This window comes from Nicotiana tomentosiformis, chromosome 2, assembly GCF_000390325.3.
Source record: "Nicotiana tomentosiformis chromosome 2, ASM39032v3, whole genome shotgun sequence".
Lineage (NCBI taxonomy): Eukaryota > Viridiplantae > Streptophyta > Magnoliopsida > Solanales > Solanaceae > Nicotiana > Nicotiana tomentosiformis.
This window is the reverse complement of record NC_090813.1, coordinates 71,575,202-71,588,576: the sequence shown is the minus strand read 5'-3', so window position 1 is coordinate 71,588,576 and position 13,375 is coordinate 71,575,202. Positions and strand designations below refer to the sequence as shown.

Below are 13,375 nucleotides of genomic sequence, written 5' to 3'. Positions count from 1 at the left end.
TTTTCAGGGGAAGGATAAATTCTAGTACCTCTTTTTGGTAATAAAACCTACTGTGTGCCAAAGAAAACAAAGATCATCACTTCACTCCAAAATACATCAGAAAACAACTTGGGTACTAGTGTTACATTGTCCATCTAGATCCATTGGTCTACAAAGACATGCACTGCATCCCAAAACATTTTACCAATCATCCATCTACAATACAAGAGGAAAGGAAGCACTTACGGCAGGCAACCGAAATAACTAAGTAAATTACCATAAAGCAACAATCAGAAGTCAGTTTAAAAGGCTCGGGGGCAGTGGGGAGAGAAGGCATGCAAAGAATTCTCAAGTCAAAAAGTCTTATTGAAAGTTCATAGCATTGATTGGGAAGATCCAAAATCTTCAAGCTGAAAGGTAGTCAAAGCAGCAATCACAGCCCTAACCAAGCAAAAACTAAAATCAAACACTGATTTAACAACTATAATAATTTAACCTACAACACTGCTGTGCTATCACCACTCTAGACATTATGTTTCTTGATTCAATAAATTAAACCTGCACTAGAGCTTTCTATAATGATTTGCTTTCAAACCAGATTTTAGTACCAACCAGTTCCTTAAGTCATCTGGAACATTATGTACAAATTAAATTTTAAATCAGAGGCACATACCACACTAACGAATACACTTCGACATTTAGCTCAGTCCAAGAACCTACATATTACATTCTTCAGATTTTGATGTATCCATGGATGGCGTATAACTCCTTGAACAAAACTTAGAATTTCCCACAGATTGGCAATATATAACCAATCAAAGATAAATATTAGGTTTATTTCACTTGAACTGGCAAAAATATTATAAATCTGATACCTTGAATTATACTAGTTTACTCATTTTTCTTGTATAGTCATAAGCACTAGGAGCTTCAAAGATCTAAACGAGTAAATACAACCCAATAAAAACTGCAAAGAAGCCAGAATTTACTGGAAAAGGTCATATGGGAAGATTATAATGAAAATCAGATGACAGTCACAGAAGAAAATATATATTTCTTCATTCGAGCTCATACAGTACTCTATTTTTCAGACATTCTCTCAGAGTGCATGGACATTAAACTTCGCTTGAACCCTCCGACATTCATCATAGATCATCATTGCAATCTGATTAAATACCAAGTATTAGAATGACCCTAAGCATGATTAAACTAACAGTAAAATAAGAAAGGGAAAAAAATTGTAAGCAAGAAGCCTTCAGCCTACCCAATTCAGTTATCTGGAGGGTTATTTAAGGCATTAACTCATCAAGAATCAAATGATAGTATCTACACAGCAATCTATAATCAGACAAGAATAGCAACTTGCAGCAAATAGATAAATTAGATGCTTCAAAGTTCAAACAATACTCCCAAGAAACTAGAATAGGGTCAATAAAGTACCTTCTCTAGCACCACAAAAGATAACATTATTAAGGTTTGGGTAAAACGTTTTTGAGACAAATTAAAGCTTTAGCCGTCCCACAATATCTAATAACAATGTGCTTCCATAGGACTTCAACATGTAAATACCAAATGATAATACAGTCCAACAGAAGCCAGAATTCACAGAAAGGAAACTGTCCCAAGTTCTCATTCAGTACTCTACTTATCAGTTGCTTAGACTGCATGGATATAAAACTTCGCTTGAACTCTCTGACAATCATCATACATCATCATTGCAATCTGATTAAATACCAAGTATTAGAATGATGCTGACAACTACAACTGGAAATGCAAAATTCATATCTAAGCAACTTTTGGTCCCACAGACTATCTGATTCAGTTTTCTTGAAGCTTAATATGAAATTAACTCATCAACAATCAATACCGGCTGCATGATTCACAAATCTGCAAGAAATAGGTATTTCGATATCAATCTACAATCAGACAGCACAAATCATATAAATGAACATTTCAAGTCCCAACACCATGTCAAAATACATTTATATCATGTAAGCTGAAGTCATAAGGATTAAAGGAGCTTCAGTTGCGAGTTAGCTACTGCCGAAATTTCTTCAGAGATTAGAAGGGCCAAAAAGGGGATAAAAAGAAGGAGAAAAGGCAAAAAACACTACAGTATCCGAAATGCAACTCTAGCATTGAAGTCAACAGTAAAACAATGAGCAGTGTGTAGGCAATATTTATGATATGAATAGCTGCATCTACTCATCAACTTATATCAAACATCAAGCCTACAACTTTGGTTAGGCATTTGAAAGGCGAGTAATGATTAAGTGGTTCTTCAACACTGGAGAAAGAAAAAGAGTGGTAGCGTAAACCAATATGATCCTTTTTCCGTAGATACTAACATCTTTTACTTAGCAAATCCAAAACTTTTCAGCAAATTCAAGCTTAAGTTTGTAAATTCACAGAGGGGAGGTTCCTCATCAACCCTAAGTGGACCAAAAAAAGGAAAAAGAAATAGCAGCTACAAGTTACTTAAAACTCCAGCATAAGAAGATATACTTGAACTTCATTTCATGATCTTCATCTAGTCCTCTTTTGCCCTACAAGATCAAAAGAATATGCATCGTTTACCTTTACCGGAGGAAAGAGGAAGTAACATATAGTAACAACTTTGGCTGATAAATAAAAATTGAAGAAGTTAAAAAGTTAAAACCATTTTATCAATGGATAAAGTCCTTTGATATTTCGAAGAAAAAAGTATAAATATTCCTACAAAATTTGTTTTTAGCAGAATAATTCAATTAATTCTATTGCCAAATATACATACTTTAATTCATCACCATTTATTCTCTCCTTGTGAAGGGAGGGACCTGGAGAGCCAAAAAAACGTCTTTTGAAGTTCAGAGCTAAAATAAATGCAAACATTTCACTACTGCTAAGAGCGGCTTCAGGCAATCAACACTGTCCATATATCGTCTAGACGTCTACCACTAGACTCAAAGGCCAAAATGGAGAAAGAGAGAACATCTAAAGATACAGAATGTTTAGCTTACTGGCAAATCAAAACAATCGAATCTGTACATAGCACAATCTTTTTGAGACCTAAGCAAACACAATTTAAGGCCAAACAACTACAATTCACACATTCACAAAGACACAAACAAAAATATACAGATATAATACAAGCATAAATCAATATAAGAAGTGCAGAATAAAGTAGTATGAAATATACCTTCAAGAGTCCAACCATAACTCCGAGGCGTAGCGGAAAGCATTGAAGTCAGCAATGCAGAAGCAGTGGCAGTGTGATAAGGAAGCATTGTTTCAACTGCGCAGCTCATTTCAACAGGCGACCTAACAAAAATAATTGTAAAATTCAAAAAGATTGAATATCATATAACAAAATTTAACAATAGATACTCAGTTAATCGATGAAAATGAAAAAAATAATCATTTGTGTTTACTGCCTGACCTGAAAATGCGAGCAGTGAGGGGTTTTTGAGTGGGGATGCGAAAGGGAGAAGGAGAGGCCTTAGGCTTGGCAGCGGCGGCAACTCTCGTGGCGGCGGTTCTGGCGGAGGAGGTGGCGGAGCGAAGGACGGACCTGGCGGCGAAAGTGGCCATGCTTCGGATCGCGAGGGCTCTGAGAGAGATGAGATGAGATTCGACCGGCGAAGTGCTAAAAGGGCTTTGTTGGGGTTTTAGGTTCTCAGATTTCGGGGCCTTTTCCGTCTTTTTGTAATCTAATTGATTACAAAACCACAAACGAATGAGTAAATGGCACTAGAGGTCACTAATTTGTTTTGAGAAAGATAAAAGTGAGATTTAACTTGAATCTAGTTCTTTTTATCTTTGTTTTGTGAACATAACAATTTGGTCTTTTAAAACATTTTTGCTCAATCCTGAATTACAAAAGGAAATCAATTATATCAAATTGTTAGTGAGACTACCTATCATTAAGGTTCTCAATACATTTATCTTGTGTCATGGGTACTAACCTTAGCACTTTCACTAATTACAAGAAAAGATAAAGTTATCAATCTTGAACCTATTTTTATCATTGGAATGTGTCTCGCACATTTATTATATAAGTTTTACATCATTAGATTGATTATTTATTCCCGTTTCTTTCATTTATTCAGAGAATTGTACTTTATTTCCGTTCTATTTACAAATCTTGAGAGCTATAAATTGAAGATCAAATTGAGTATTTTCATCATACATTAAAAACGATAGATAAGTGTCCTTCATTTGGGAAATGATTTTTCACAAAAGTATTGGGAAACATCTTAAGCTTGCACGATGTATGTTTTGCGCGGAATCAATTTAGCCACAAGAGCATTATCGTCTAATTTAACTGCATTTTTCACTAGACAAATTCAGTTCTTGGCCCAAGATTGTAGTGGCCCTTAAAAACGGGTAAAGTGTTCAATAATCAAACTTTGATGCATATATTAAAATATGAAAAAGAAAGAGTTTCTAAACAAGTAGCGCCTGTAGCTCAGTGGATAGAGCGTCTGTTTCCTAAGCAGAAAGTCGTAGGTTCGACCCCTACCTGGCGCGTTATATATGTTTATTTTGTTGTCATTTGATTTCTGATTGTATTACAGTCCTGGGTCCTGGTTTCTTTCTTGTCTTTGGTTTACAGCTTCAACTTGTTAATCCATTAGTAAAGATTCACTACTTGTTAGTTTATCAAAATCATTTTTGGTTCTTCATAAAACTGTCGAAATTTTTAGTTTTACGCATCAATTCTTAATGATCAAAATATAGGTAACATCAGAAGGCAGAAGTATTACTTGATCCTAAACAATAGGAAGTAACCATAAGAATCTGTTGTTTACAATTGCATGAAGGTTTAATCCATATACAACTGTTAACAATTCTGTGTTATTTTACTCGCTAGGTACAATTTTATTAGCAAAATACAAAGAGAAAAACAAAAAACATCAGTCTAGTGTCACAATCATTTTGGTGACTGCCGACTGTCCTAAATTGTGAGAAAACTCAATGTTTAGGTGAATTACTCTTATTACGACTCATCTTCTCTAACACATTATGTAGCAATGGAACACAAAGTTTCTGTGACATATCCCCTTCTTGGAACTTGTAATCCTCCGACTCTGATCGTCTAGTTGAAACATTCTCATTTTTCTCAAGGTGGACTCTGTTTCGAAAGTCTGATTTTCCTCTGTTTACTGGTCTGATTCCGATAAGTCGGCCTAGAGAAACACTTTGATCTTGAAAGAAAGACATTGTGGACTGAAACATATCCCAGAAAGTAGCATTAATATCTGTTTATGCATTATCAGGGACAGATGCATGTTGCATTCACTGATGTCGAATCCAACTTTATACATATTTAAAGTTTTTTTACAACTATACTAAATTTGAACAACTGTGACCAAGTAATTAATTACCTCAGTGTCAAGGTTGGAGGATGTAAAGGATGAGAAACTAGGTGAAGATATGTACAAACGGTATGCTGCTTCTTCTGTTGCAGCTGCAGCTGTTACAACCTGAGATCTCTCAGCCACTCTAAGCCTTATGTTCATGTTTTCAAGTCCCAGTGGCCATCCACTAGGTTCCTCATGCTCCTGGAAATACATAATTAATTAGTGCAAATTATCAACTGTAACCATTGCTCTTGATCCAAATTATGTACACATATGTAAAACAAATTTACAAGGTATACATGTATTGATATAATAAGATTACACTAATTCTGAACTCTGGCTCTAAATCTTGGATATGCCGAACTAAAAGCACAATCTTAAAAAAGAAAAAATCAAGAACAACGCTAAGAGGCTAAAAGCCTAAGTTTCGAAGCCCAATCTTCACTCCCCTAACTCGAAAAACAAAGTCATCACTCAAGATTGCTGCTATATCACAGCAGAGCAGTGAATCAGTCTTGGATGCAGTTACTCAATCAAACTTGTCACTGCAAAGGGGGCAATTTTCATTTGTTCCTTAATCTGCTACAATCATTTTATAATATATATGGGATACCCCCTTACCCCAAACCGCATCCCACTACTTCCTTAAGAAAAACAAACAGTAAACCTATTTCCAGGCAGAGGTATGGTTGAAAATACTAAACCAAGAGTTTCAGTGTGCAAATCAAGTGTTCATATTATAGAAAGCTGCCAAGATAATAAACCAAAGAAATAATGTAATAACTTTGAATCCTAATTCGTACGCAAACAAACAATTCATTCAGAAGACTGCCGGTGCAATACCATACCTGTGTTACAACCATGGCTGTAGAATTAAGAAGGGTTTCTCTGGCAAAAGATGAGGAGTCAAGACTCAAGAGAAGTATAAAGATGATGATCTGAGTATATCATTCAAAAGGGACAGCAAAAAGAGTATATTTGGAAGGAGTGAGCACTGAAATCTAAGTTAAATAAAGGGGGAGTCTTTATTACAATCTTCACATTCTTTCCATACAACAAATAAGTGGTTGAATAGCCTTTCCAGGGCCCCACTCAGGGGTTCAGCTTTTATATCGAGTTACACCCTTGGGGGTCCCTTCACGTACGAGACTTCTACTAGTTCACAAATTGGGCTCGAATGCAAAAATAAAATAAAATAAAATAACAACAACAACAACACCACCAACAACAATAATAATAATAATAATACAACGATAACAAACCATTATATTCCCACAAGTGGGGTCTGGGGAGGATAATGTGTACGCATGCCTTAATCCTATGTAGTGAAGGTAGAAAGACTGTTTTCAATAGACTCTCGACTTAGAAAAGATGAGAAGAAGAAGAAGAAGAAAAGGAGGGAGAATAAGAGAAAGAAAGGAATGGGGGAGAAAAGAGGGAATAGGAAGAGAGAAGTAGTACTAAATAATAACAACAGGTACGGTAACAGAAGCAAACTAGACCATATGACGCAATAAAGAATTAATTAAGAATGTGCAGGAACATGAGTGCTACCAAAATTACCGGTAAGAAAAGGAGAAACTTTTCACTACCTACTAAATTTCTACCATAATCCTCGATTTCAACACTTTTCTATCAAGGGTCATATCCTCAGTAAGCTGAAGCCGCACCATATCCTGCCTAATCACCTCTCCCAGTACTTTTTTACCTACCTCGATAATAATAATAATAGATATTAGCAATTCTTTCACCTCAACAGAACAATGGTAGTTATTAGTTTAGTTTTCTCCTTTGTTTTTCTTCGTAAGTTTTTTACCCCTAGTTTAAACAAGTGCCTACAAAAGATTGAGAGGGTTTGATCAACTATTAATTCCATTTCTTTGATACTTTGTAGACGTTTGGACAATTTTTGGTTGATGTTGAAAAATAATATTTGAAATTGAGGTTAAAAAGGAGTCTCTTATAACAAAATTAGTTTTTGGACGTACAATACATTGTATGTTTACTTGAAAAGCCATTATTTTCTCAAGCCAAAATGGAAAGGAGGCCCTTCTTTCTAGTAGGTTGAAAATGATTATTAGATGTCGGGTCTTAATAAGAATTAAAATTTGTTAAACAAGATAAAGAATGGCCCCCTTGAGAGACGAGTTCAACTGTGTGCATTTGATAGGTTAGCAGTTCATGAAATTATATGTCACTTACTAATACTGCGACAACTCGAAAACTATGGTTGTTGAATGAATGACAGCTATATTTTATTATGCATAAATGCAGGTTACTGGTTCATTTTCAGCTTAATTACAACCTCTGCGAAGTATACAGTGAGTTTTCCTTTTCTTTCACGTCACCGTGAGCTTGATTCATACTTTCTTCGTATAATTTTACTTGTTCACTATAATAAAAATAAATTTTTATTTTTATTTGTCCATTTTAGCATATCAAGGAAAGACAAACTTTTTTTTCTTGTTTTACCCTTAACATTAACTATTCATTTTCAAATAATTCTCCAAGTTCGATAAAATTATACACCAATTAATATGCAAAATAAAAAATGTACATGTAAAAGTGAACAGGAGGAAGTACTTAATAATAACTCAGGTCATATTCTCTTTTTTTTAAAGTTTTGTCGGCAAAAAGCATTTAAATAAAATTATTTGTCTAAACTGTCATTTATCTCTTCTTCTTCCTCTTAAATATGTCATTTAATTATACCTAATTGGACTAGTGAGGCAGATTTAAAAATGAACCAATGTTTTTTTTTTTTTTTTTTAAATGTCAAATATTTTAAAACAAATTCGATTCTAAAACGATACCTCATTCACGTCCCCTCAATTTGTCGAAATCAAGCTCTTGACTTCTTCTTTTTTTCAATTTGAGTATGCTAACTGGTTATAATTAATTTAAATTCGTGTCAAATAAATTTATTAAAGAAGGTAAAATACGTCCTACAAAAAAGTTCGCTAAAAAATACTCTACCTTGTTAATCTCACCACACCATGTAATTCTTTGACTCCATATGTTATGCTCTTATTTTATCAGTTCTTTAAGTGGGAATAGAAAATAGGATGGTTACAATAAGTAAGGTATGTCGTTGATTTGTAGCAATTAGTGAAATAGCGTCGAAGATATTTGGCTTGAAGATTGACTCTACCGACAATTTCACCACAACCAACTGTTAATCCTAAATCCCAACTGATACGGCACTCCAACTTTTCTTTTGTTTATTTAGGTGAGACTCCGACCCCTACATTACCATACTCGTAAATCCCATTAATTCATAGTTTGATACTTCTTATTGTTTAGTCAAGTCATTTTCTCAATATAATATAGGTGTAATTCCTCTTTAACAAAACATACTTCTCCATAATACTTCTCACATTCACAACTGAGTATGTCCGGAAAAGATAAATTGATGTAATCAAAATTTTACTATTCTTCTTTTACCCCTTTAGCAATAAGTTGTTTTATGATTTTGCGAAAAGACGAGTACATTAGGGAGAAAGTTGTAAGAATTAAAAAGATATGGTGCAAATCAGAAAATGATGTATACATTAAGGATACAAAATGCAAAGAATTCTGGTTTTGATGAGCAATTAAAAACCAAAAGATAATACTTATATCTTTTAACTTTGAGTTTGCACAACGAATGAGTTCACTTAGATATTACTGTTTGTAGCATCTTCCCATCCTAATATTTTTTTGCATAAAGTGATGCAAAAATACATTCAAAACTATTAGTCAAATATCTGTTATTTTAATATGAATAACGAAAAATGACGATATTAAAAAAGGGTATATTTTTCAAGTGGAAGGAATTATTACTATCTTTTGTCTATGATCAGTAAAACTTACTAAGAAAGGTAAGTGGATGAAATTTAAAATTCATAAAAGTGCTCCATACTTTGTACCGAAAGTGCATGTCATAATCATTAAAGACCTACCCACCCACTTAATTAATGCATGGAAAATTGGAGAAGCGGGAAATTATGGGAAATTGTAGTGGGCTTGTTTTTTCCTACGAGTATTTGAATACTTGTTCTATATTCTTTGCAAGTGGTATTGCATTTTTGTTGAAGAAAATGCTAAATTCTAGGTGGCCCCTTTTATTAGTCATCTTTTTTATGTGTGAGTCTTGGCGTGTTATGTGTTTAAATTTGTATCTCTATATGTTTTAGATATATGGTTAATGAGAAAAACCCAATTAACCATATTAAAAGAGATGAAGCAAGTATATCAAGTAACAAAGAGATGAAATAATTCTCTTTAGATTAAAGATGTAAAAGAAAGGTTAAAATAGCGCGGGTTAGCCAGTTTTCAGACTGGTAATTGAAAAAGGGATTTTTACCTTCATATACACTATTTGAATCCTTATTACCCTCAGTGGCGAAGCTAGAAAATATTTCAATGGTGTTCAAACTTGAACAAGAAAAATAAAAATTGTGGAGATTGAAGCTCGAACCCGCGACCATGAGGCCCTTTTGACCACCCTTTGCCACTGAGCTATGATTCTTCATTGTTTTAAGGGTGTTCAATATGTACTATATGCATGTAAATCCAAAATTTTACCTATATACACTGTGTTAATTTTCCGACATTTTCCGACGAAGGGTGGTCAGTTGACCACCCTTGCTACACTGTAGCTTCGCCCCTGATTACCCTCCCTACTCAAGTTTCAATTTAATTACATGGTCATATACAATTTACCAATTATATACAAATAAGTTTTAAATGAGTATCCCTTTATATTAGGAATTGAATAAAGAATATAATTATTTTCTTATCCCTTTTGTACTTGCCCACTCTCTCTCCGTCTCTCTCTCTCTCTCTCTCTCTCTCTCTCTCTCTCTCTCTCTCTCTCTCTCTCTTGCAAAGCCTGAAGATTCACTTTGCTTTAGTTGGTCATATGTCTCTCTCTCTCTCGCAAAGCCTGAAGACTCATAAGGAATATCAGTTTATGATTTGAAAAGACGAATGCTCAAGGAAGTTAAAATTGCAAAGCTTGAAGATTCACTTCGCTTTAGTTGGGCTATAACATATGCAAAGACTTTAATCTCTCATAATTCTCTGTAAGATTATAAATTTTGAAGGTGTTTGACTCTCCACCATTGACAGCCATTAAAAAGCTTTGAAGCTTTGAAATCGAATTTGGGTTTTCAAAAACCATTATTTATTTGGATTGGGTGTTGTTGCAAACAATTAGGAATATTGTTTGGAGTTTATATCTCAATTTTGAGGGTGTTTTGGTGAAGATTATATTTGATTTTGGCTGAATTTCATATTAAAACTCGAAGTAGAAGAAGAAGAACACATGACATACAATATACTTACGAAATTGTAGTAAAGTTATATTATAATTGTATGTAAATTATATATATATATATATACACATATTTTTTTATTATTATTTGAATGTTGTATGAAAGTTGAAAAATAGTTGTATAATGTATGAATCATTGTATAAAATTTGTATTTAAGTTATCAATACTATCTTTTTACATAAAGTTGTTGATATGTGTCAAAATTGTCTTAAGAGAGTAAGTTTTGATTGAAATTTTAGAGAGGAAGAAGCACACACCACAAACAAAATATATACAAATCAGATACAAAATATATACAAAAGACATATTGTATAAAATTTGTATAAAAATTGTATTTAAGTTGTATGATATTGTAGTTGTATTTAACTGGGTAGAAATAATGTATGAAAGTTGTAGATAAGTTGTATAATATATAATTAGTTGTATGAAATTTAGTTTTACTATGTATGTTGTTGTAGATATTCAAATTTGCATTAAATTTGTACAAAATTTGTTTTAAATTTGTATGTTGATGTACCATATATTGTTCTTAGAGATAGAGATTTTATGTGTTTAGTTTGAATATAAATATGCAATGAAGTTTAGATTCAGTAAAAATTCTCTTTTAGATTGTGCTGATGAATAATTATTGATTCCTTCGGAAACATAATTGTTGTGATTTAGTAGTGTAAGTGTTTTGTAAAATGCCAAGCTTAAAGTAATCCAACATGTCACTCATATTGAACTACCATTGACTGCCATTGTACCTCCTCTTTTGGAATTTTTGCTAGTGTATTCTAAGTGTAGTCTTGTTCACAATAATTCTTATGATGGCATAAAAGAAAAAGAAGTTATGAACAACAGAAATGATATTGTAAAAAGTACTCCTAGTAAGTGTGGAATAGGATTATTTAGCAATTGATTTTCAACTGCAGTGCATTGTAGAGCATGATTATCAGCTTCGTAGTACGTAGTTTAAGAAATGGAACTGGTGTTTTAGTTGAATACGATATTCTTCGTAAAGTTGGCTTATAAATTCTCTTACATCATTTAGCCATTTTTGGCTCCATAGTTTCATCCATCTCCATATATGTAGCCTAGGAATATTGCAAGTATCATTAACATGAAGTCCTATAAACAGAACCATGAGTATTGGACTATTATCCATTTTAATTGCATATCTTGTTGTCACCAAAATAGTGTACCATTTCTGAATCTCAAAACTTATATTGTCGACTGTATTTCTTTAATAGCTGAACAATGTCCTAAGATGGAAGAAATTACTGCAATTACTTGATTTGTTTTGTGAAAAATGTTGACTGTTGGGAGTATCTTTGGTCCCAATATTCTGGAGAGAAGAGGGGAGAGAGGAGAGAAAAAAAAAGTGTGTAACTAAATCCCTTGATTGAAGGCAGTAATAATGGATTGGAAGCCTTTTAAAGTGGAATGTTTATAATTTGTAAGTAATCCTTGTTTAGGGCGGGTAATATACAAAATTAGAATAATTTTGGTAAATAAGTTTCAAATATTGTATTGGAACGAAAAAAATCCCATTGAAAAATAACCATTATACACGGAAAGTTCCAGCATAATATACTGGAGATTGAAGCACTTGTGTATGAACTTCCAGCATATTATGCTGGAACTCTAGTACATGGAAAGTTTCACCCCCTCATTACTACTTCTTCGAGGTCAGACGGGATACTTACTGGGTACGTGTTGATTTACGTACTCATGCTACACTTGCTGCACATTTTTGTGCAGGTGCACATATGTTTAGTGGCCTTGTGGCCGCAGATGCGCAATTATGGCTGGGACTTAGGTGAACTGCATTCTTTACGATGATTCGCAGCCAACGAAGTCTCCCTCAGAGTATTGTATTTTCTTTTTCTGTCCAATTTGTATTCCGGACTGTGGTTGTATTTGATTTTACATTCCTAGTTAATGCTCATGCACTTGTGACACCGGGTTCTGGGATAAGTATGAGATGTTCAGTATTGAAATTGGAAAACATTGTATTTATTCTATAAATTCATCTTTTAATAGATAAATTGAAGTAGATTTACAATTTCAAAAAAATAATATTAAAATGAGAATTCAATTAAGTATTTATTGTTGGCTTGCCTGACAGTGGTGTCCGGCGCCATCACGACCTTTATGGATTTTGGGTCGTGACAACATGGTATCGGATCACTAGGTTCACTTAGGTCTCACGAGTCATGAGCGAGTCTATTAGAGTCTTGTGGATCGGTACAGAGACGTATATACTTATCTTCGAGAGGCTACATGGCTGTTAGGATCACTCCCCTTCTTGATTCCTCATCGTGCGATTCGGTTCCTTTGAGGCTTATGCCTTCATTTCCTTCCTATTCAATCTTACGCGACGCGAAGCGCTTATTATAAATTGGAATCGAGGAATTTTAATGGCACTAATGATGTAGAGCAGGATGTTTCTCCCTGCGTGTTCAATTAGGGCTAACGTCGTCGCCTTGTGGAAGGATGTTCTGTCATCTCAGCTCAATAGTTATATTTCTGATGGTTTTGGGGCTATGCGCCAATTGGTATGACGATTCGTGCGTTGCCATCGCACCGTGTTTGTGTAATGGAAGGATGCTTGTCTATGCGTCGAAGCAGTGAATGACTTGAAATGAGGTTTACTCAGTGCATGATTCAAAGATCCAGTATTTTATTTCCGGCCAAGGAAAGGCAATCGGACTAAGAATATTCAGACTTGGGTTGATGGAGTAGCGGGACTCG

At 34.0% G+C, this 13,375-nt stretch overlaps 2 protein-coding genes and 1 non-coding gene across 11 annotated transcripts; 1 reads left to right on the top strand and 2 right to left on the bottom strand.

Moving 5' to 3' along the window:
• Positions 1 to 3,663, bottom strand: LOC104120262 (protein NUCLEAR FUSION DEFECTIVE 6, mitochondrial-like). 9 transcript variants are annotated; one of them, XM_070195534.1, is made up of 4 exons: positions 3,398 to 3,659; positions 3,158 to 3,279; positions 2,485 to 2,525; positions 788 to 1,144 (listed from the first exon to the last, which is right to left on the bottom strand). In XM_070195534.1, the coding sequence occupies exons 1-3, from the start codon at positions 3,547 to 3,549 to the stop codon at positions 2,506 to 2,508; spliced, it is 294 nt and encodes a 97-aa protein (XP_070051635.1). In that variant the 5' UTR covers positions 3,550 to 3,659; the 3' UTR covers positions 788 to 1,144; positions 2,485 to 2,505. The 9 variants fall into 9 exon arrangements, with proteins under 9 accessions (XP_070051640.1, XP_070051635.1, XP_070051632.1 ...); XM_070195532.1 differs by lacking the exon at positions 788 to 1,144 and adding an exon at positions 1,387 to 1,866; XM_070195536.1 differs by lacking the exon at positions 788 to 1,144 and adding an exon at positions 1,387 to 1,701.
• Positions 3,664 to 4,415: 752 nt separating this feature from the next.
• TRNAR-CCU (transfer RNA arginine (anticodon CCU)) lies at positions 4,416 to 4,488 on the top strand. Its single transcript has one exon. It is a non-coding gene; the product is annotated as a tRNA-Arg (tRNA).
• Positions 4,489 to 4,745: 257 nt separating this feature from the next.
• LOC104120261 (uncharacterized) lies at positions 4,746 to 6,326 on the bottom strand. The gene is made up of 3 exons (XM_009631997.4): positions 6,170 to 6,326; positions 5,346 to 5,522; positions 4,746 to 5,187 (listed from the first exon to the last, which is right to left on the bottom strand). The coding sequence occupies exons 1-3, from the start codon at positions 6,182 to 6,184 to the stop codon at positions 4,933 to 4,935; spliced, it is 447 nt and encodes a 148-aa protein (XP_009630292.1). The 5' UTR covers positions 6,185 to 6,326; the 3' UTR covers positions 4,746 to 4,932.
• Positions 6,327 to 13,375: the final 7,049 nt, after the last annotated feature.